General features: G+C 40.0%; 1 protein-coding gene across 1 annotated transcript in view; it reads right to left on the minus strand.

Annotated features, from left to right (window-relative positions):
• CACNA2D3 (calcium voltage-gated channel auxiliary subunit alpha2delta 3) overlaps window positions 1-23,334 on the minus strand; it is a 700,147-nt gene that overhangs the window by 398,523 nt on the left and 278,290 nt on the right. The window contains exon 4 of the mRNA XM_070738505.1: window positions 22,390-22,449. Within this exon, the coding sequence (XP_070594606.1) occupies window positions 22,390-22,449 (60 nt within the window). The remainder of the gene's footprint in view (window positions 1-22,389; window positions 22,450-23,334) is intronic.

The following is a 23,334-nucleotide window of genomic DNA, read 5'->3' on the forward strand; positions in this document are numbered from 1 at the left end:
ATGAAAAGAAAAATAATAGCATTTTTCAATGCTATTGACAGTATGTATGAGCCTTAAACTCTTCTGTTCTACACCCTTCCTTGGAAAACTGGGAAGAAGAGTTTGAAATAATTTTTTTTTATGGACTAGAATTGATTATAGTAGTAACCCAAAGCTGATTATCATTATGTAAGGATTGGCAACTGTAACTACATTTTAAAAAAAACAAAATCAAAATATCCACTGGTCAACAATGAATTATACATAGACAGCTATATTAGTCTATGATAGCCCAAAATCAGAATGAACCTGGTAGAAAATTTACTCTGTGATAAGATGGGTAGCCGATACTTTTAATAAATGGAAATAATAAGTACCATATTTTACAGCTAGCTAATTTTATCAAAAGGCAGTATTTCTTTTTTTAAAAAACCAAATGTGTCAGCATTATTTCTGATAAATAAGGGAAAGTAATCTATAGGAAGGTGTTACTTTCACTGTGTCCTAACAGTAGTGGAATGCCTAAAACTAAATTGTATTATTTGTTTGAAGATATCAGAAACATACTCTTAATTGGATGAGCAGACAACCATCATCAGACAAATGTTAGATTAATTGTTAGGAATTTTTATTTTATGACAGATGGAAAACAAAAATATTAATGAAAAAATCATACTTAAAAGCCTGTGATTTAGCCCCAAAGAACTTCAGTTTCTATTACAACCTCCTACTAATGCCTCTAATTGCTAGAACTCCTAGAAATATGATTGATATCTGGAGGGCACCAATTGAAGAAATTTAATTTAATGGTTCATTTTCCTTTTGTCTACAGCAGGGATGTCAAACTTGAGGCCCAGAGGTGGCCCATGGAATGCTTATATCTGGGCCATGTTTTCACTGGCAGAGAGTTGCAGGAAGCTATTTCAGCCAAAAATGGAGCTCAGGAACCCTTTTTTACTAGAGTATTCGGGGCACCACATACTCTCCCAACATGCATGGCATCAAGCTGGCTGTGCCCACGCTGATCGTGCCCACTCTGTCCCCCTGAGGTCAGACACAACCCTGATGTGGCCTTTAATGAAATCAAGTTTGATTCCCCTGGTCTACAAAATCTGACAGCATGCCTTAATTATATTCCTTTAACTCTACAGTCTAGGAATTCAGGATAGGAAAAATTGTGTTAGTAAATGTTAAATTCCTGAAAAATAGGTAGCTTATGAAAAATGTTTACCAAAGCACTTCCCAAGTACTTGCTGTACTATGTATTTACATGGAATTTTTCATATGTGAATATTTAAGGAAATATATCCCTGCTGGTTTAACTAACAAATCTTGGCTCAGACTTACTTTCTTCTCTTGAAAAGGGTGCCTTATCAATACTTCCATACTCTGTTGCTTTTTTGTATGATTCCCTTGTTCAGCTTTGATTCCAGACACAGATCAAAAATGAAAAAACACATTTTGTATGGAGATAAGGAGAAAGCAAATATACCTCACCTATTTTGTGAATTCTATTTTAGCATTTAAATTAACCTTCAGCCTGCATTATAAATATAAACTGGTATGGAAAGTACTTTTAAAAAATCAAAAAGTCAAAAAGCACATATATCTATGATTCTAAAAGAATCCTAACATTTGGTAAAGTATCCAATATATACCGCTCAAAAAAATAAAGGAAACAGTCAAATAACACATTCTAGATCTGAATGAATGAAATATTCTCATTGAATACTTTGTTCTGTACAAAGTTGAATGTGCACAACAGCATGTGAAATTGATTGTCAATCAGTGTTGCTTCCTAAGTGGGCAGTTTGATTTGACAGAAGTTTGATTTACTTGGAGTTACATTGTGTTGCTTAAGTGTTCCCTTTATTTTTTTGAGCAGTGTATGTACCTTTAAATATATAGGAACTTTGGCAGTAGTCCTGTTAAAGAGCAACATTTTTCTTTTATTGCAGGCTGTTATGACAATCTGAAGAAATATTTGTTTACTAACAAACAGAGCTAAAGATAAAAGGATAAAAAATAAATGCAACAATACATTACTTAGAAATCATGACAATATATTTGTGAAGACATATCTATAATTTCTAAACAAGAAAAAATACAAAACAAAATTACAAATAGATAGAATACAACATAAATAATATATATAAAATGTACAAAAAGTCAAGGGGAATACTGTAGTTTTGAAAGAATAGAAAGGTAAAGCAACAATAACACAATATAGAAACAAAAATGTTCCAGATGCTCATATTTTCTTAAATGATTTCTTTAGAAGTACCATAAAAATTCATCCTGCTGTATTGGTATAAAACAACAGTGGCATCTAGTGGCTAGCAATATTACTTTTTAACTATCTTCTAGAAAAATGTAAGTGAATTTTGTAAATTATATTTTAGCATTTGGTCATTGCTATGCTCACAAATGTGAAAGACAAAATGTTATATTTTGCTTTACTGTGAACTTAATACAACCCAGAATTGTTTCAGCACAACAAAAGTGTTGCACAGTTTTAATGTTGTGAGAACAACATTACCATATTACTTGTACTGAGATATTAAACAGAATCGCCAGGAAAAAAATGAATATCCATATTTCCCTCGCCCTTGAATACATCTTTTGAATCCCAAAAGTTAACCAATAATTGTCATGAAAGCAAGCTTGATGACTTTGGGTCAGTCCCTCTCTCTTAGTTGAATCTACCTTAAAAGATTGTTGTTATAAGGAGCCCTGGTGGCACAGCAATTAGAATGCAGTATTGCAGACTAACTCTGCCCACTGTCAGAAGTTCGATTCTCACTCAGCCTTCCATCCTTCCAAGGTTAGTAAAATGAAGATCCAGATTGTTGGGGGCAATATGCTGACTCTGTAAACTGTTTAGAGAGTGTGGTGTAGCTATGGAGCAGTATATCAGTCTAAGTGCTAATGCTATTGCTGTAAGGAAAGTAAATAGATAAATATAAAATAACTTTAAAATGTATTTGAAAGCTATTTCCCTAGCTCTTCTTACCAATATTCTGGCTGGAAAATTAGGTGATGCTCCTTGTCGTTGGGGGGTTGGGGGGTGTATCTTTTAATTAAGGTGTCCTAGATTATGTGCTACTATGTTGATTTTATTTTTTTAATGCCACCAAAGATCATGGTTGTGACATGAGCAGGTCACTAAAATAAATTTCAAAGTGGCTGCAGACAAATATAGAACTCTGTTATTATGTTACAGTGACATAATAACAAATTGGTTTGCTTAGCTTTTTTAACTAACGGAAACCATACATTTTTCCAAACCTTTCTGCAAAATTCCAAATTTCATAAGAAGAGGTCGCTTCTCATTCACCAGCTTTTCTCTAGACCAGTGTTTCCCAACCTTTTTTGAGCCGCGGCACATTATTCACTCTTACAAAATCCTGGGGAACACTGAGCGGGGGGGGGAGCGGGGGGGGCTAAAAATGTTTGGACAAAAAAACCCTCTCTTCCTCCCTTTCGCCCTATTTCTCCCCTGTCTCTTTCTTTCCCTCTCTCTCCATCCCTCTTTCTTTCTTCCTTCCTCTCTTTTTTGCTCTTTCTCTCGCCCTCCTTCCCTCCTTCTTTCTTGCTTTCTCTCTCTTGCATTCTTTCTCTCTCTCTTTCTGTCTCTCTTGCTATCTCTTTTATTCTTTCTTTCTCTCTCCCTTGCTTTCTCTCTCTCTTTCTCTCTCTCGCTTTCCTTCTCTCTTCCTCTTTCTCTCTTGCTCTCTCTCTAACCCTCCTTTTTCTCTCTCTCTCTTTCTCTCTCGTGCACCACACCGGCAACATAGAGAGAAAGAGAGAGCAGAGAGAGAGTGGAGGGCGGCTTGCTGGTCCGCGGCCCCCTGGATCAGCGGCGCCACATGGCCCCAGTGCAAACTCCGCCATTGCCTTCGCCTCCGCCTAAGAGGCAGCAGCCACATCCAGCCCTTCACCCTCCCAGGTGTCTATGGCGCTCAGCGCCCGGCCACACACCGCCTCCGCCTCCCGGTAACCCGCCCGACTTCTACCTGCAGGAACGGGTGGTGGGGCGCCACGAAGGGCGGCACTTGGAGGTCACCAAGGCACCGTTGTCATCACGGCGCAAAGCCACGCAGTCCCGGATCGCTCGCTTCTCCGGCCAGCAAGCCGGCTGCCTGGGAAAACAGCACGCTTTTTAAACACGCACTTTTCAAAGGCGGCGCTTTCCCGGGCAGCCGACTTTGCTGGCCGGAGAAGGGAGCAATTCAGGACTGTGTGGCTTTGCGCCACTTCAAAAATTTATGCGGGGGGGGGTCCTAATGACTGTGCGGGCGCACGCCCATGCAGCTTAGAAGCAACAGTGGCCGGCGCCCGCCCACCGAACCCCAAAAGTTCACTTCCCGTCACCGCCAGGGAAGCTCCAGCCAGGCCGGGCTCGCGGCACACCTGACCATGTCCCGCGGCACACTAGTGTGCCGCGGCACACTGGTTGGGAAACACTGCTCTAGACATTGAATATTTGGGCCACTGCCTAGAAAAGGATTGAATGTGATCGTTCACAACAGGACAACAGGGGTACAACAGCCTGAACAATCAATTTAAGTGGTCGATTTGATCTGATTCAAATCAATCGGAATAACTAATGTGATTCAGGGTTGTTGTTTTTTAAATGAATTATAATTATGTACAGATGAAACACTTAAATTTGTAGAAGTCTTCTGGAGATTTTAAATGAATGCTATTCATATGCCAATGATCTTCAGTGTTACAGATAGTCCTCAACTTACAACAGTTCATTTAGTGACTGTTCAAAGTTACAATAGCACTGAAAAAAGTGACTTGTGACTATTTTTCACAATTATGAGCAGTGCCGCACCCACTGATGATGCAATTTTCTGTGATTTTTTTCCAATGCCTCTGTTTGGAAAAAGCCCTCTCACCCACCCTCGTTTTAATGCTGATCTTTATTCTTTGACCAAAGGACAGCTGAGAAGCTCCTCCTCAGGAGAGGGCAGAAAAAAAATTCTGAAAATTGCATTATCGGTGGGTTCCTTCCTATTGGTGCGGTCCAGCTCTCTGAACTGCACCAATAGGAACCCACCACTGATTATGACCCTTGGTTCTAGCATCAAGTGGTTTACATTCGTATGCTTGATAACTGGCTCATATTTATGATGGTTGCAGTGTCCCGAAGTTATATGATCCACTTTTGTGACCATCTAACAAGCAAAGTCAATGGGGAAACTAGATTCATCTAGTTCCTAATTTAAGAACTTCAATGATTCACTTAACAAATTTAATTTAATTTAATTTTCCTATCATTCTTTTCCTCCAACTTAGGACTGTATGACTGTAACTTGTTGCTTGTTATCCTAAGATTTTTATTAATATTGATTGTTTCTTCATTGCTTATTTGACCCCTATGACAATCATTAAGTGCTGTACCACATGATTCTTGACAAATGTATCTTTTTCTTTTATGTACGCTGAGAGCATATGCACCAAAACAAATTCCTTGTGTGTCCAATCACACTTGGCCAATATTCTATTCTATTCTATTCTATTCCATTCTATTTTAATTTAATTTATTAGATTTGTATGCCGCCCCTCTCCGAAGACTCGGGGCGAATGTGCTGAGAAAACTCATAAAATGGGGCAAATTCACTTAACAAAGTTCTCGTTTACCAACATAAATATGGGGCTTAATTGTGGTTGTAAGTTGAGGACTAACCGTGTATCTTTCCCTTATCTCTATAAAAAAATAACAAAACCGTGGTTCAATAACGGGTGGATGAAAAAGAGCGGGCTGAAATGAAATACAAATGGGGAAGAATCACATTAAAAGTCCAACTTGGGGACTGTGATTCAAACTTTCCTTAGATTGCTCCTTAATTTCCTATGAAGGTTGTGCACTAGCAAAATTACATTTCACCTGGAAGATACATAAATCTGAGAATCAATGTTGTGTATAGAATTGCATGCTGGACTAGGCCATGAAAGATCTGTTTGATAATGGAATTCACTGGATCACCCTAGATAGGTCATGAACATCTCAGCCTCATCCCTCCACATAGGATTGTTCATATGAGGATAGAAAAAGATAATACTACTTTCTAATTTTCATTTATTTATTCAATAAACTGCATAGTCCAGCTTACTCAATAAGTAAAGATTGCTAGTTCTCTGTATCTAAGTTAAGTCATTTTGATGATGTAAGTTCTCAGACCTCAATTGCAAGAACTTGGGACACTGGACACAGACTCAGATGAAGTTCTAGCTGGCTGTGAAGTGTCTTGCTAAGGTAACAGTAAAAAAAGGAAATTTTCTTGGTAGTCAAGACTTGACGATTGAAGGATGAATTTTGCTCTCGATTGATGTTTAGAATTGCCTTTCCCTATCTCTCCCTCTCTATTTCCCCCCCTTTTTCTCTTTTTGTAGGCAGATGACTTGATTAGAAGTTAGACAGGAAAGAAAGAAAAAACTTTTTAATGTAGAGTAATAGGATTAAAAGCTAGAGTAAGAAATAGAAATAAAGGGAATATTAATGTATTACATTTTTGTTTGATAAAATGAAAACAATAATGAGAAATAGTTGGGTTGATATAGATAGCCTTTCTCTGTGGTAAGGTGCAGGTTTCAACTCAAGGGCCAGTTCAAATTGTAACATGTCAAAAAATAAAGATAAAGATGGGGAAACGGGAATGCAGAAAACCTGAGAATACTACCCCTCAAGATCAAGATTATTCTCATCTTCAAACCCAGAAACCAAGATCTCTTATACTTCAGGATTCCTATGATGGAAGTCTTGGCAGTTAACTTGTCAGTTCCTTCAATTCCTTAATTGTGCTGTATCTGATCATATGTTGTTTACATGCAGTCATGAGCTACTTATCAAAGTTATCTTTATTCAGGTGTTGAATGAGTTCAATTGCAAACTTACATTTTGACTGCTTTAAAGCTTCATCGGTTAAAAAAACCCCTTGCTTTTTCTAAGTTACAAACTTGCATCAGATAAAGGAAAAGAAAGGAAAGGGAAGCTTGCAATCTTGATACACAGAAAAGGGATTCACAGCATCCTATTTTCATTTGTACTCCTCAAATTTTAGCCTAGGTCTTCCCAAATGGGATAAATGAAAGAAAACCTAATAATTTGCTGCAGCAATCTTTCAGTTGCTTGAATTTCAGTTGCTTGAATGAAAATACAAAACAGGCTATGTAGCCAACTTCAAAAACTATTGAAAAAATATATGCCACCAAATAAAGATGAAATGCTTCAACTATCACAGCAAACAAGAGAAACACCTTCTGTGCACCAAATCTAACCACACCTTCTATAACTTTGTAAATAACAAACTGAAGGACTCAAGATCCATCCCACCACTAAAAGGACCCAACACCAAAGAATGCTACAATGAAACAGTCAAAGCTAACCTCTTCAACACATTCTTTGGCTCAGTCTTTGTAAAAGCAATGGCTTATGCCCCAAATTCCCTAGTCATACCACAAATGCTCACAATGATTTAACACAAATAGACTTCACTGAAGACAATATTGAAAAAGCAATATGTAGCATAAAACTTTATTTATCAATCGGGCCTGATGGACTATGTGCATACTTTCTAAAACAGCTCTCCCAAGCCATAGCTGAACCACTCAGCATAATCTTTTAAAAGTCCTTCAGGACCAGTTCCCTATCAAACCTATGGTCACTAGCTATGGTCATCTCCCTCTTCAAAGATGGAGATCCCAGTCTAGTAGTGGGGTGGTGAAAATGGAGCTCCACTCCAGAGCACCCAATTTCCACTGAAAGATGTTGAAAGAAAATGCAGGGCGCCCTGCATAAGCCATGCTCACAGTGTGGTAATAAACATTTTGGTAGCCCTTCACTGCCTCTACTCCTCTACTCGCAACAGAATATCTTACGCAACCAGACTTGAAATCCTAGGCACAGAAAGTTTAGAACTACATCGCCTTCAACACTAAGCATAGCTCAAAAAATCATCCCTTCTTGTCAACAACTACTTCAGCTTCCACCACAACAATACACAAGCACACAACAAATACAAACTCAAAGTAAACTGGTCCAAATCTGACTGTAAAGAATACAACTTCAGCAATCGAATAGTTAATGGCTGGAACTCACTACCTGACCCTGTAGTTTTGTCACCAAACCCCCAAAACTTTACCCTTAAACCATCCACTGTTGACCTCACCTGATTCCTAAGAGGTCAGTAAGGGGCGTGCATAAGTGCACCAGCATGCCTACTGTCCTTGTCCTAATGTTTCCGTCTTATTAGCACCCATCGCATGTATGTAAACAGTGTTATATCTATATATACTACCAATATGTACTTGACAAAATACAAAAATTAAAAAACTTCAAAAAGGTTAAGATTCTTTCACTCTAATGCAGAAAGATCTGAATTAGTTGCAGTGGTATTCTGAATACAATTCATATTGTTAATACAACTCTTTCTTTCAACTCTTTACATTTCACTTTAGCATTGTTTTATAGTTCCTAGGCCTTCAGGTAGTATCATTTTTATCTGAATTTCTATGCTCTGCCTTATAGAAACATGATTGTTATACATGTAAATAACAATGTAGTTCAATATGGCAAATATTACTTTTGCTAATGATGATGATGATGATGCTCTTTTAAATTAATTATTCTTGCTTAGTGTATATCATGTCTACTTGAATTTTGGATTTGTTTTGTAATTTATGAATTAGGCAACCCTGTATATTAAATATCTCCTTAGCTGTGTTAGTAAAATAAATGAAGATCATCTCTTGCCTGAATGACTATCCAGAGGCAAATAAACATTGGCACCAAAAGGTAAGCATAGTATTTCAGGCATTAGAAGAGTCAGCATGATGTGGCTATTTAGGAACTGAACTACAGCAAGAAGACCCAGGGCCTGTCTGCTTTTAGACACAGAAAGTAGCTAGGTAACCTTGAGCCAGTGACTTCCTCTCAACCCAAACAATTTCAGCATCTGTGACAATCTGGCTGAAAAACAACCCTCTACATCATTACCAAATCCTGAAGCCATTCTGAGAAATAGACAAGCGCAATGCAGAAACTCAAGTTTGCAACTGTGAGACTCTGACAACACCATAATCTGAAAATACAGCAAAGACATCTGCAGAGAAGTCAAAAACCAAGAATCTTGTCCAAAAGATCCTTGCAGGAGGTAGATAATAAAGACATAATTTGTTAAAGATCAAAGGAAAAATGTTACTAAAAGACAAAAGATGCTTTGCAAGAAAGATTAAAAAAAAAACCTCAATACCATTGGCAGCTACCAGACTTATGAATCCACAAGGGAAGAACTTTGGAGGGATAAAAGGATTCTTTAAATCCACCCAATCTTTGAGTGATCCCAGATCCAGACTTGGTAGTTCTCATCCTCTAGCAGCTAGCTCAATCTTTTTCTGACTTTTAGCAACTTTAAGATGCGTGGAGCAAGCCGGCTAGGAAGCTGAACTCCACGCACCTTAAAGTTGAGTAAAACTGAAAAACAGTTCGAGCTAATGCCTGGGTGGCTCGGTGCGGATAATAAGGGTAAGTGTGTGTGTGTGTGTGTGTGTGTGTGTGTGTGTGTGTGTGTGATTTTGTGGGGGGAGAAGCAAATTTACATTGTAACCAATAAAGTTTTGCTGCCACTTTGAATTCCTTGGGTCTTTGTTCCTAATTATTTATTCACTGTTGATCAGTATGCTACTTGGTCTACTTGCATCTATCTGGAAAACCCAGATAGAAAGCAAAAAGGGGTAAACTATCCATGGGCCTCCACAGGCTGTGTATGTAAGAATGAATAACATGAGACAGCAAGTAACACAACCAAGCAAGACAAAAACTGACTATACCACCATCACCTCTAGTACCTATAGACATTAATCCTAACCCTAAATCTTAACAGCAGAGGATGTTATAGAACTGCATTCTATATGAAATGACCTTCAAAATATCATTTGTAATAAGAATCACTTTGGGGGGAAATGGTGTCATACAACACATAATATAAAAATGCCACTTAATCAATATTAAATAACCGCAGAGATGAGAAGTAACTCAAGGCTATTAAATAACATGGTTGAATTTTTTTTTTGTTTACAATTCGCATTTTTATTATGATGATACCCTTCCATAATGATGGTAATGATATTTCAACTACATTCATTCCATTAAAGATCTATCATCACAGGCAACATGTTAATTGGCATTAGTATCTATGACTATATAATTACATCAATTGTCAATGAACAGTGAAAGGACTTTATTAACATTAGCAGTTAAGATATGCATAAAAAGAAAATGTGAATTACAGTGGCTGTTTGTAATTTTAATTACTTTTAAGGTTTCTGATTTCTACTGAAATACAGAAAACTGTGATTGCAATATTAATTTGCACTAAGGCACGGTTTAATATTTTAAGAGAAAAATAAAGTAGAAAGTCAACACACTGATTTACTGTATATACTCGAGTATAAGCCGACCCGAGTATAAGCCGAGGCACCAGTTTTTGCCACAAAAACCTGGGAAAACTGATTGACACGAGTATAAGCCGAGGTTAGAAAATGCAGTGGCTACTGGTAACTTATAAAAATGGAAACCAATAAAATGACATTAATTGAGACATCAGTAGATTAAATGTTTTAGAATATTTATTTTAAAGGAAACCAAAATTAGCTCTGTAAATTTAAAAGAGGGTAAACGAAAGCAATCTGGTAATAACAATAAATTAAAAAGTAAAAAAAGTAGCTCAATCAGCAACCAAGCTAAAACCTATTTCTAACCCTAACCCAGGGGTCTTTAAACTTGAGTTTTAAGACTAGTGGACTTCAACTCCCAGAATTCCTGCACCAGCCATGCTACTTCAGGAGTAGGAGTTGAAGTCCACAAGCCCTAATCTTTCCAGGTTTGAAGACTTGCATTTCTAACCCTAACCCAGGGCTCTTTAAACTTGACAGTTTTAAGACTAGTGGACTTCAACTCCCAGAATTCCTGCACCAACCATGCTACTTCAGGAGAAGGAGTTGAAGTCCACAAGCCCTAATTTTTCCAGGTTTGAAGACTCTTGCATTTCTAACCCTAACCCAGGGCTCTTTAAACTTGAGTTTTTAGAAGCCTGGAGACAGTTCATGCCGTCCCGGTCCCTCCCCCCCTTTAGCTTGCTGGCTCTCTCCTCCGTCTCCCTTTATTGCCCCATGTGTTGTGCAGGGAAGCAGATTTTCTAAAGAGATCCACTTGGGACGGCAACAGGGAAATGAAGCGGAGGAGAGCCAGAATAGCCCACAGCCACGGGGGAGGAGGAGGAAAGAGCTGTCCTCCTCCTTCTCCTCCTTCCCCTGCAGCCGTACTAAGTGGATCTCTGTAACAAATCTGCTTCTCTCTCTGGCTGGAGGCTTCTAAAGCCTGGAGAGAGTTCATGCCGTCCCCGTCCTCCATGTTTAGCTTGCTGGCGGGGCACCCTCTTGTGGTGATTCGGCGCCCTCTTGTAGTGACTCGAGTATAAGCCGAGGTCAGGTTTTTCAGCCCATTTTTGGGGCTGAAAAACTCGGCTTATACTCGAGTATATACGGTACATATGCTGTTATGTTTCATAGTTCAGGAGCTTGAAAAAAGAAGCTATAGGAACTATTCTTTTTCTATAACTAACAAACAAAAAAACACAAATACATTAAATATTCAGCATTAAATTAAGATTCCTTGAAATGCATATATACATTAATACAGTTGGAATAAGCCGAAAGAAAAACACATGCAGCTGTTCTTGTAATGCAGTATTGTTAACGTATTTGCTATTTTCTAAGTCTCATTTTTTTGTGTTACATCTAATTATTACTGATGAACATTTTAGAACAGCTTAATCATTTCATTTGGCAGTTTTGCCAATGAAACATTTGATCCTACAGAAGAGACAGTTGGCATATATCTAGTGAGCAGAATAGCAGCTGGTAGTCAAAGTAAACTTTCCCTTGAGTCAAGTTTAATTTCTGGTGACCAGACAGATATATACAAGACAGGTATCTGTTATCCAAATGTTTAGGTTTTTTTCAAAATTAGTACAACCGTCATAGTTTTATAACAGCAGCTAGTTCTTCAGTATATCAAATTTCATTTGAAAATTACTTATTTAATTAAAATATTTATAAAGTCGCCCATCTGATAACAAACTCTGAGTGGATGCCAATCAAAAATAAAACAACATAATAGCCATATTTAAACTATAAAAAGCAAACATATTTAAAACAAAAACAAAAACCTCTGTGTATTAGTTTAAAGATGCCAACTGCAAGGTGCATACAACTTTCACATTGTGGTTAAGTTCACGTTGTTCACAATGATGAAGTTCAAGAAAGGTTAAGAAGGGAATTTCTGCATTTGGCAGGATATGCTTAGGATCGTTCCTGCAAATAAGAATCTTACATGAGCCCATCACATTTGATCTGGCAGGGAAGGCATGTTGCAGGGTCCATCAGCCATGGACTTGCATTTGATGGGCCCCAGAAAGTGGACCTTCTCTGCTGAGACACCCTTCTTGCAGAACTTTCTCCTCCCTGAAGTTAGACAGTGAGTGAGTGAGTGAGTGAGTGAGTGAGTGAGTGAGTAAGTGAGTGAGTTAGTTAGTTAGTTAGCTAGCTAGCTCTTTCCCTGCCCATGCACCAAAAACACGTTCGCTAGCATATGCACCAAAAACACGTTCCTTGTATGTCCAATAAATGGTCTTGGCCAATAAAGAAGTCTATTCTTGCTATTCTATTCTTGCTCTCTTTTTTTTTGGGGGGGGGGGGGGTTTGTATGTTTAAAATAATGTTTGATAATATTTTCATCTGAATGTTTTTCTACCTTTACTTAAGGATTGTCTTTGTTTATTTGCTCCTTTATTCAATTGTTGTATGCCGCCCAGAATTGCTTTGTGTGAGATGCGTGGTCATATAACTGTATTAATTAAATAAACAGATATTCCCTTTCAAAACTCACAGACTTTAAAGGATAGTAAAACTCTCAGTGTGCACAGATCAAATCAAAAATCAAAAGGAAAGTTTGAAAGGTTTCTATCAACAGGGAACATGTAGATCCGAAGATATGTTAAAAATTACCAATACTGTCTCTTTATTTAAAAAGTTCATTTGATTGATTTGTATAAATTATTTGGAAGCTAGATTTTATTTATAATTTCATTTAATTTACAAAAAACACACATTAAATATTCCTCCATGTATGTTCTTTTTAAGGATAGTGACCCATTTGAGAAACACACAGAGAGAAAAAATACATTCTGAAACAAGGCAAAAGGCAATGAGCTAAAATTCTGAATCACTGAAAAGGAGCATAGGATTCTTCAGGGAATGTATATGCATATGTGTATGTATGCAGATATCTATATGAATACATATATATTCCTAAAGAATTCTATGCCTCTTTTCATTTTCTCTCATGTCTTCTGCCTTCTTTCAGAATGTATTTTTTTCTCTTTATTTCTCAGATGGAACACTATCCTTTAAAAGAACAATTAAAACAAGAGGAACAATTAATGTGTGCTTTATGTAAATTTCTGAATAAAAAACTGCTTATTGAATTAATTTATTTACTTTCAAATATATTAATTGAATTAAGAAAGGCTCACTTGAAGAGCTCTAGAGTGTAGAAATGAACAGTAGCTTCATTTTTCTATCAAAAGCAGCATTGTTAATTATCATGTTGTAATTGAAAGAAATTCAATTTTTAAAAAAATCTTCACATTTCTGCAGATGTAAAAAAGCAGAGCACAATGCACCACGTACTGGTGCAATGTTACTTCAATTTATTTGAGAAGAGCTACAATAATCAAACATTTTTTCTGGGATATGTTTTTATCAGAAATAATTACAAAATTTCAATTATTAATTAACTATGTGAATAACAAGAGATATTGTAAAATCTACAATATTCTTTCTAACATTTCATTGCTAACCATACACTGTGACTATAGTTGCTACTATTGTTACCAAAAGACAAGCTTTATCTGATTAACATTAAATATGTCATGTAGCAATAAAAAAATATATCGACATTATGTAGCTATCAGTGCTTTTTCTTCAAAAGCATCCTTGATTATTGTGAAAGGAAATGTTTTCAAAGGATAGTTGAAATTACCATTTTATAATAATACTGTATTAATAATTATTGTATCACTTAATTAAGATGAACAGCAAATAACCTATATTTTTGGGAAATTATTTATATTATTTCTAATAGATCAGCCATCCAGAAACACCAAGCAGGCACCTACATTGGGCAGCAGTGGTATGGGAAGATGCTGCAGGCAGATAATCATTTTAGTGACAATAGGCATCAATTCACACTGCACAGGAGAAGGCAATGTTAAACCATTCCTGTATTTTTACAAGAAAACCAGAGGGATAGAAATACAAAACAAATGAATGCATCGACAGTCCGGAAATATGCTGCAGACTAGTACCTGATAGGGTAGCCATGAATGCCCTGGGAAAGACAAATGCCAAGTCATGTCTACACCTACAAAGATCAGAATTGTGTAAGCAATGGAATTCCCACTGAAACTGAAACTGTTGTGGTTGGCTCTGGCCCAGCTCCTGCCCCAGGGAATGTGGAGGTGGATGCAGGGGAAACTTCAACATGTCATAGGCCTGTGTTATTGCCGACAGAGTCAGTTCAGAGTTTAGTTTCCTCAGACAAAGAAGAAGGTGGGAGTGACTTGGAAGAGGAGGGCTTGGCACACAGCCAAGGCAGTCAATCTCCATTAACTTCCATTGATTCAGATGAAGATGTCTTGGACCCACGCAAGCGCAGAGTTATGCGTAGAAGAGACCAAGTAAGGACATATTACAGGAGATAAGAGAGGCCACTCGTGTTTGGGTGGGGCTCCAGTAATTAGGGCTGCTGCTATAAATAGCAGCGTGTGGGTTTGGCCATTGTGGAAGAGTATCTGATCACAGTTCTTCAGAAATCCTGTGTTGCTGTTTTCTGGACTTTGTTTGTTGATTTTTCACGCCTTTGAAACCAAAGCAGAGCAACGTGTGTGTGTGTGTCTCACTTTGTTGGAAGAAGAAGGGTTGTGAAGTTTCTTCACAGCTGCTAGCTAAGTACTTAATGACTGCTTAAGGGAAATTGTACAGACTACCCGGTTGTTTTGGGATGAGTGCTCTTTGCAATACAAAAAGAGTGCTTAGTTTATTTTGAATTTTGTGATAAAAAGAACATTGTTTTGAATTTTCAAACGTGTGTGTGTCTGAAATTTGTACCCTTGAATTTTTGGGAGGTTCCTACCAGAGAGCCCGGCAGAACACATAATAACAGCAAATCTCGAGCTACTCAGTTGAAATAGATCATAATATGATTTGTATATATTTAGTTGTATCTTACTATATTTACAAGAAAAGAAAAAAGGAGTAAGTAGAGAATAATAAAAGAGTAAAAGAGATAATATTTATATACACAGAGTGTCAAATTTGATTTCATTGAGGGCTATATCAAGGCTATGTGTTTGACCTTGGGGGGCTGATGTGTGTGTGTGGCCAGCTCAATGTCACTTGTATCGGGGCTCCTATGCTTGATTGAGCACTCTGCTAGTGAAAACAGGCTTCTGAGCTCCGTTTTCATTGCAATGGCCTCCTACAACCTTCTGCCAGTTAAAGTGGAGTTCAGGAGATTGAAGCCCTCCCAAGCTCTGTTTTCATTGGCAGAGGCACAGCGGGCCACTCCTTCACTATTTACAGGGTGGCCTTTAGGGCCAAATCCACTCCCCAGGCCTTGAGTTTGACATTCTTGACAAAGTAGTACCCTGGTTTGTTGTGTGCAAAACTGTAAGGTTTTAAGGAGCTTTCGCAAGCTCCTTAAAACCCACCTCTGTTGTCAGGCATAGGGGAATTGAAATTTCCCTTCCCCCTAGGCTTATAGAATTTATACATGGTATGCTTGTATGCATGAGTGGTTCTTTAAATTGGGGTTTTTTAGATTATTTTTAATATTAGATTTGTTTACATTGTCTTTTTATACTGTTGTTAGCCGCCCCGAGTCTTCGGAGAGGGGCGGCATACAAATCTAATAAATAAGTAAGTAAGTAAGTAAGTAAGTAAGTAAGTAAGTAAGTAAGTAAACAAACAAACAAACAAACAAACATCTTACAGTGTAGTAATAGGAAAGAAAAAATCTCCCTCAAAATTATATTATTCACAGTAGACTAATTCCTATGAGTATTATTTTGTCAAGTAAAATAGCAAAAATAGTTGTTCAGAAAGAGATTCTAGGCAAGTTTATTGATAGACTAACAGATAGAAAAGAGAATTATTGCTACATAATCAAGGTGTATATAAACCTATCTTTCTTCATACTAACATCTCAGTACTGGGCTGCACCCAACCTATTTCCATGCTCAAATTAATTTCAAGGGACGGAAAATTCACCCACAGGCCTTTTCTAATCATCAAGATACACAAGGAAGGAGACAGTTGTAAGAAGACCTAACAAAGAAAATAGTCTTCTATGCCACTTTACAAAGATAAGGGAAATCAAAAATACCACAAATGAAGTATAAAAGGGATAAAAAACAAACCCTCTTTACAGAGGACAAAAACATCTAAGACATTTTGAACCAGATTTTACAATGCTCTTTGTAAAAGGAAGGATGGAGTTTTGTCTTACCTTGAATGCACTACCAATTTTATAATTTCCCTTCCAAAGTAAAGGAGCCCAATCATTACTTTTCATTGAGCAGAAGGTATTATAAGAGCTTGCTGTTGTTGCCTTTGAATAAAGAACCACCTCAATCTCCCGTGAAGGGTGGCAATGGGGTTGCCGAAATGAAGATTAACAATTGATTAGGTTTAATGGCCCATGACAACAATAAACAATAAGGCCCCTGTCAGAAATTAGATTGTGCTGCTAATACTGCCAACTCAAATGGCTTTTAAACTAAAAGTGTTCAACACTTTTAACAAACATAAAAATTTAAGATATGCACCAGTTCTGGAAATTCTTTTAAATGTATTTGAAAACATTATTTCTTTGTGTTTAATTTCAAACCTTTGTACTGTATTAGTCATAATAAACCCTGCAACACTGTGTTATACTCTGGAATACACTGTGTTATACTCTGGAAATAAAACAAACACTATTTTTGTGTAACAATAATAATAATTAATAATAATTTATTAGATTTGTATACCTATGATGCAAAACACCCGAAAGAACCGTTGAACTTACCTGAACAGTCTTCTCGCTGCACTGCGAAGAGAGTCCAACGTGGGTAATACTTCAGCCTTATTGGCAGGGACTGAGTTAGAAATTAGCATAATTAATATGTCCCGCCCACCACTGCCCCCTCTTAATCAGTGATAAAAACGAAGGAATAGTAAAGAACAATAACTTTTCTTTAACAATTGTAACCTTCAAGAAACTGTGCACCTGGGCCAAAAGGCCGGGCGGGTTTGGACTCTCTTCGCAGTGCAGCGAGAAGACCGTTCAGGTAAGTTCAATGGTTCTTCTCCACTGCACTGCTCAGAGAGTCCAACGTGGGATATACCCAAGCCACCTTCTAGGGAGGGATAGGCCGGACCAGGGGCGCCGGAACACAAACCACTTTGTGCAATAGACAGACTGGGGGAAAAGCGTACAGAAGCCCCCTGGGCCATGGTGATAGCAGTGCATTGACCTGCTCAGCCTCTGGTGTCGGAAATCGGGAGAAGAATCTGGGCAATTGCCGGTTGTGTTGCGTGGCAAAGAGGTCTGCTACTGGTACTCCGTACCGTTGGACTATTAGTTGGAACGCCTCCGGGTTCAATGTCCATTCCCCGGGATCGATTGTCATCCGGCTCAACCAGTCCGCCTGGGTATTTTCTATCCCCGAGATATGCTCCGCTCGATGTCTTTCTGCCCATGACATTAGCTTGTGGGCCTCCTGCATCAGGCGGTCTGAGCGTGTGCCACCTTGGTGGTTCACATGTGCCCTTGTTGCTACGTTGTCCGTTAAGATTAGGACATGTTGGCCCTCTACCATGTCCGTGAACGACTGTAGAGCTTTGAACACCGCTCGTAACTCCAGTCTGTTGATATTGGGATCCTCCAAGTCTCTTGGGGACCACCTGCCCTGGGCCACCTGTCCCCTTGAGTGTGCCCCCCAGCCAGAAAGACTTGCGTCGGTAGTTATCGTCACCTCCTGGTGAGTCAAGAAGGGGGAGCCCCTGGTTAAGGCTGGCGAGGTCCACCACGTGAGGGAAAGGCGAACTGTCGTGGTCAGGTGCACTAGTCTTTTTGAATTGCTGAGGCGAGCCTTTTGGAAGGGGAGGAGGAACCATTGAAGGGGGCGAGCGTGAAGCCGGGCCCAAGGAACGATGTTGATACAAGAGATGAACATCCCTAGTAGTTGTGACAGCTGCGCTAGGGAGGTTCTGTTGCGACGGGAGATGGAACGAACCAGTGCCCTTATCTTCTGCCTCCTCTCTGATGAGAGGAAGACTAGGCCTGTCGAGGAATCTATTATAGTGCCAAATGGAGCAGGCGCATAGTTGGCTCTAGATGACTCTTGGCTCGGTTGATGGTGAAACCTGCCCTCTCTAGCGAATCTATTGTCCGGGCCAGGTCTTGCCTGGCTTGTTGAGGGCTCCTGGAGAGAATGATAACGTCGTCTAGGTATGCTAGAAGACGGATGGATTGAGCCCTGAGGCTCGCTGTTAGAGTGTCCAAGATTTTGGTGAATGTCCTCGGGGCGGAAGACAAACTGAAGGGCATGACCTTGTACTGGGAGTGCTTGTTGAGAAGAGAGAAGCGGAGGAACTGTCGATGTTGTGGATGGACCGGGACATGGAGGTATGCCTCCTTGAGGTCGATGGAGATCATCCAGTCCCGGTGGCGAATGGATGCTAGTATAGTGTGCAGGGAATGCATTTTGAAACGTTGGTACCTGATGTAAAGGTTCAGCTGTTTCAGGTTTAAGATGAGGCGGCAGCCACCGGAAGACTTGGGGACCACAAACACGATGGAATAGAATCCCAGCATCTGCTGATGGCCTTGTACAGGCTCTATTGCTCCTATGTCGAGGAGGTGTTACACCTCCTGCAGTATGGGGAATAGCTTTTGTGGTTGACTCAATGAGGTTTCTATAAATCTGTTGGGAGGCCGGTGTAGAAATTTTAGTTGAAGGCCTTGAGCTATGGTGTCTAAGGCCCAAACGTCTGTGGATAAGGACTCCCAAAAGTCGGTGAAGCACTGTAGGCGCCCACCGATGGGAGTGTCCTGAGAGGAGTCACCTTTGTTTGCGATATCCTCCCCTATTGCCTCCTCGAAATGGCCTACGGGATTGTTGGAACTGCTGACTTCTGTTCCCATAGCCTCCTCGATCAGTGCGATAGGTTGGTGTATAGGCCCCCTGTCCGTAAGGTCTTGTGACCGGGGATGAAGTTGAGGTGGGGTCCGAACGAAAGGACTGCCTCCGGTAATAAGGAGCTCCCCGCCTGTCCTGACGCCTTGCTGATCGTGGTAAAACTTTTTTCTTGTCCCTATCCTCAATGACGACCGTGTCTAGGGATTCGCCAAAGAGTTTAGAGCCCTGATACGGGGCCACAGCGAGACGCCATTTTGATTTGGCGTCCGCCTGCCACAAACAGAGCCAAAGCAAGCGTAGAGCTGATAGGTTCGAAGCCAAGGCGTGGGAGGAGAACCTAGCTGCCGCTAAGGTGGCATCCGCAGAGAATTCTGTAGTAGCAATAAGCTTATTAACATCTTGGCGGAGCCTGGCATCTTCCGGGCCTAGTCTGGTAAGCATATCCTTCAACCACAGGATGGAGGCCCTGTTAAAGAAAGATGTGGCCGATGCCGCTCTGAGTGACCAGGCGGCCAGCTGATGAATTCGTCTGATCATGTTCTCTGCCCTTCTATCATCCGGCTTCAGTCCATCTGCCATATCTGATGGCACAAGAGCATTGGACATCAAGGATGTCACTGGTGTATCCACCGAGGGATACTGGAGTAAATCCTCCACCTCTGGATCAAATGTATAGAACTTCCTGTCCCAGGCTGATGGTCCTAGGGCTGCAGTTGGTTGCTGCCAGGGCTTTTTGATGTTCTCTGCAAAAATGGGTACTGCAGGGATGTGCTCAGACTCCTTCTGTGGCTCGTTGATGAGTCTGGCAGCTGGCATGATGCCCACATCCTGAGCTGCTGGCTGTGCAGAGTTATCAGGAGTCAAAGTGGCTTTAGCCTTATTCAACAAAACTCTGAAGAGAGACTGCTTGAATAGGCCTGCTAACGGAGGTTGCTCAGGTAAGGTGGCTTCATCTCCGAAAAGCTCATCCTCCTGGTCCATGGGCATTTCTCCAAGGTCTTGGTCCTCCTGGAAGGAATCATGTAGTGATGTGGCCACCTCCGGTACAGTCCAAGGGTCCTGTCTGGTAGGCCTAGGGAGAGGGGAAGGCCTCTGCTGGGCGCCCACTGCAATGCCCTGAGAGTAGGCCGAAGCAATCATATCCTGCAAGGAAGGGGACATTGTTTGCCAGTTGTCCATGGGCCCTCTAAGGCCCGCTGCAGTTGGTGTGAATGTAGCTGCTGCAGCTGAAGATGGTTGAGACCTTGGCTGTATAGCTGGTCTGGACCATTCTGCCCTCTGAAAACCTTCTGCAGGTGGTGCACTTAAAGGGCGATCAGGTGACAATCCCCCTGCACCTGTGAATTGAAAGCCCTCCATTGGAATCTCTGAGACCGAGGGGCTCTGCTGACGTGGGGGAAGACTGCTGGAGGGGCTAGGGCCTTTCTTAGCCTTGGTTATTTCCAATTGGGCTTCCAAGGCCTTAATCTTCTTCTCAGCCTCTTTCAGTGCTGAGGACTGGGAAGACTTCCCCTTAGATTTGCCATGAGCCTTGTCCTTCCCTTTATTTGCTGAGGGAACTGTAGGCTCACTAGAAGCGCTTTGCGGTAATTGAGACATAATCAGATAATTACTCGACAGCAAGGAAAAAGGCTTTTCACGATGCCAGTAAAATGCTGAATGACTAGGGTAATTGCGACGCCTAAAAAGTGCGGCATCGCCCCCTAGTGGTTGATTGGCCTCTGTGTCTCCTGATCTCATTACCATGGCAACCGTTCGTTGTTTCAAAATGGCGGCCGGGAAGCTTTAAGCAGCCAAGTCATCGCCCCTAAAATGGCGGCCGTGACATCAGCAAGAGGAGGAAAAATTGTCCCTTCACAAGGCAAAGAGGGATCTAAGCCCCCAAAGTTTGCCATTCTGCCGGTTAGCTCTGGGGCGACCTCCCAGCCCCTTCTCGGCAAAAAAATACTCCCCATGCTGTTCGCTTCGTAGGCAGCGTTTCTGACCGCCAAACAGCTGATGGGGGTGACGAACTCCTCATTCTGCCGCTCAGAAGCTTCCTCCGATGCCGCTCGTAAAACAGCGGTCCTTTTATGCCGCTGAACAGCTGATCCAGGCTTCGAAACAAATCGAGGCAGCCGGGACTCCTCACACTCGGCATAAAAGCCGATCCGGAGGAACTGCCTCGCGCTGGTCACCCCAGGAGGTAACTGGGCATCGGGGAGAGGTGGAGGGTTTGATCGCTCACGTCAGGGACCCCATACCAGCGTACCCTGTTAGCAAAGCTTGCTCCGGGGAGCAGAGGCTTCTCAGGGGTGAAGAGTTGGAGAACGATACCCCAGAGGGCAGAGGCTCTCATTCCAGGAACTTCTGTTTCCATCCTGTAGAAAGAGATAGAAAAGGGGGAAAAAAGGATTATTTTTGAAAGAACAGAAACATATATTTATTAAACAATATATATCTCCAAACTGGAGAGAACAAAACTCATAGTCCCTACACTATGACTGAGTTTTTAAAACTGACTAAGAGGGGGCAGTGGTGGGCGGGACATATTAATTATGCTAATTTTTAACTCAGTCCCTGCCAATAAGGCTGAAGTATTACCCACGTTGGACTCTCTGAGCAGTGCAGTGGAGAATAATATGCACCGGAAGAAAAATATTATGGAACTGTGGGGAAATCTACAAAACACTGAACATAAACACATCAAGTGTATGTTTGTATGATTTCCAATAGCACAAGTGTCAGGATGCTTTTAGTTCATTTCATACCTGTGTCTTCTCCTAGGCTTTTGTAATTTATGAAGGTGGGTTACATAGACTTTTCAACTTATTGAACCTCTATTAGGATTTATATTGCTTTTGAGTTTATTTACCATCAAACCTTTTGAAAATAAAACTTTTAAGGGAACATTTCATTTTAATAAACTAACAGACGTTATATTGGTATTGTCTGATCACTTCTTTACAGCAATTTTTAGATGACTATGATTTGATTCTATAATGAGATGGCATTTCCATTCTTTTATAGATTCTGCTCTATTTCGATCAATAGTTGTAGCAATTTATGAAACAGAACCTTTTGATTGCAACTAATGAAGTCAGATTTTTCTTACCTGTAAATCAGCATCAAATGTATGTTTCAAATGAGCTTCTTCTGCAGCTTCAACGAGGCGCTAAACAAAGAAATGTAAAAAAGTAAAATTACTTTCTGGAAATTTGATTTTCCTCCCCTGTTGATAATCGAAATGTAGTTTTTAAGTTCAATTTACTTAGTTCTATTATACTAATTACTATAAATATTTGTTTTCTGAAAACAAATATGAGGTGAAGGGAGGCCTGTACAAATAAGGACATCAATCCTTTGTGGTAATCTCATGTCATGTCAAATGTTCCAATACATGTAGATGTTAAATACTAGTACTTTCTGCAATGCAAAGACTTTTTTTTCCAGAGTAGTGATTTTCTTGGGTATACAATCATGAATATTCAACCACCTTCATTATAAATTTTTGAAAAAGTCTAAAATGGCTGTTGCAGGCATTTTAAATAACATCTCCTCTCTTTGTGTGAAAAAAGCACTGAAGTGAAAGAGGTCAAAGGACCTGATATATAATTGAACTCAGTGATTTTTTTTCTCCCTCAAACAACAGCATTTATGAACAAGCTGCATAAAAATGAGCCTCCTACATCATGAGCAGTCAGTCCCTTGAATCTGTCTGGTGGAAGCTATAATTCAAAGGTCTCAATTTAGTTTGCTATCGATCCAGAATTTCCAGGCACATCAGAATTAGCAATACAGTCATGATAATATTGAACACCTATTCTTTAAACAAGAAAGAAAGGCTTCAACATGAACATTAAATGGAGAGCAACTATTTATCAAACAATGTTCTCCTTTTCTTTCTTTCCCAACGATGAAGCCAAACCGATTTTCATGTTCTCCTCAGGTTCCTTTTGGTTCCTGTTCAAACAAGCTCTATTCAGTTGATGCACAGGTTACAAGAATATTTGACTTTTCTTGTTGCTATCTAAATATAAGTTAATTTGGACTCAGTTAC

Source organism: Erythrolamprus reginae, chromosome 2 (genome assembly GCF_031021105.1).
Source record: "Erythrolamprus reginae isolate rEryReg1 chromosome 2, rEryReg1.hap1, whole genome shotgun sequence".
Taxonomy (NCBI): Eukaryota; Metazoa; Chordata; class Lepidosauria; order Squamata; family Dipsadidae; genus Erythrolamprus; species Erythrolamprus reginae.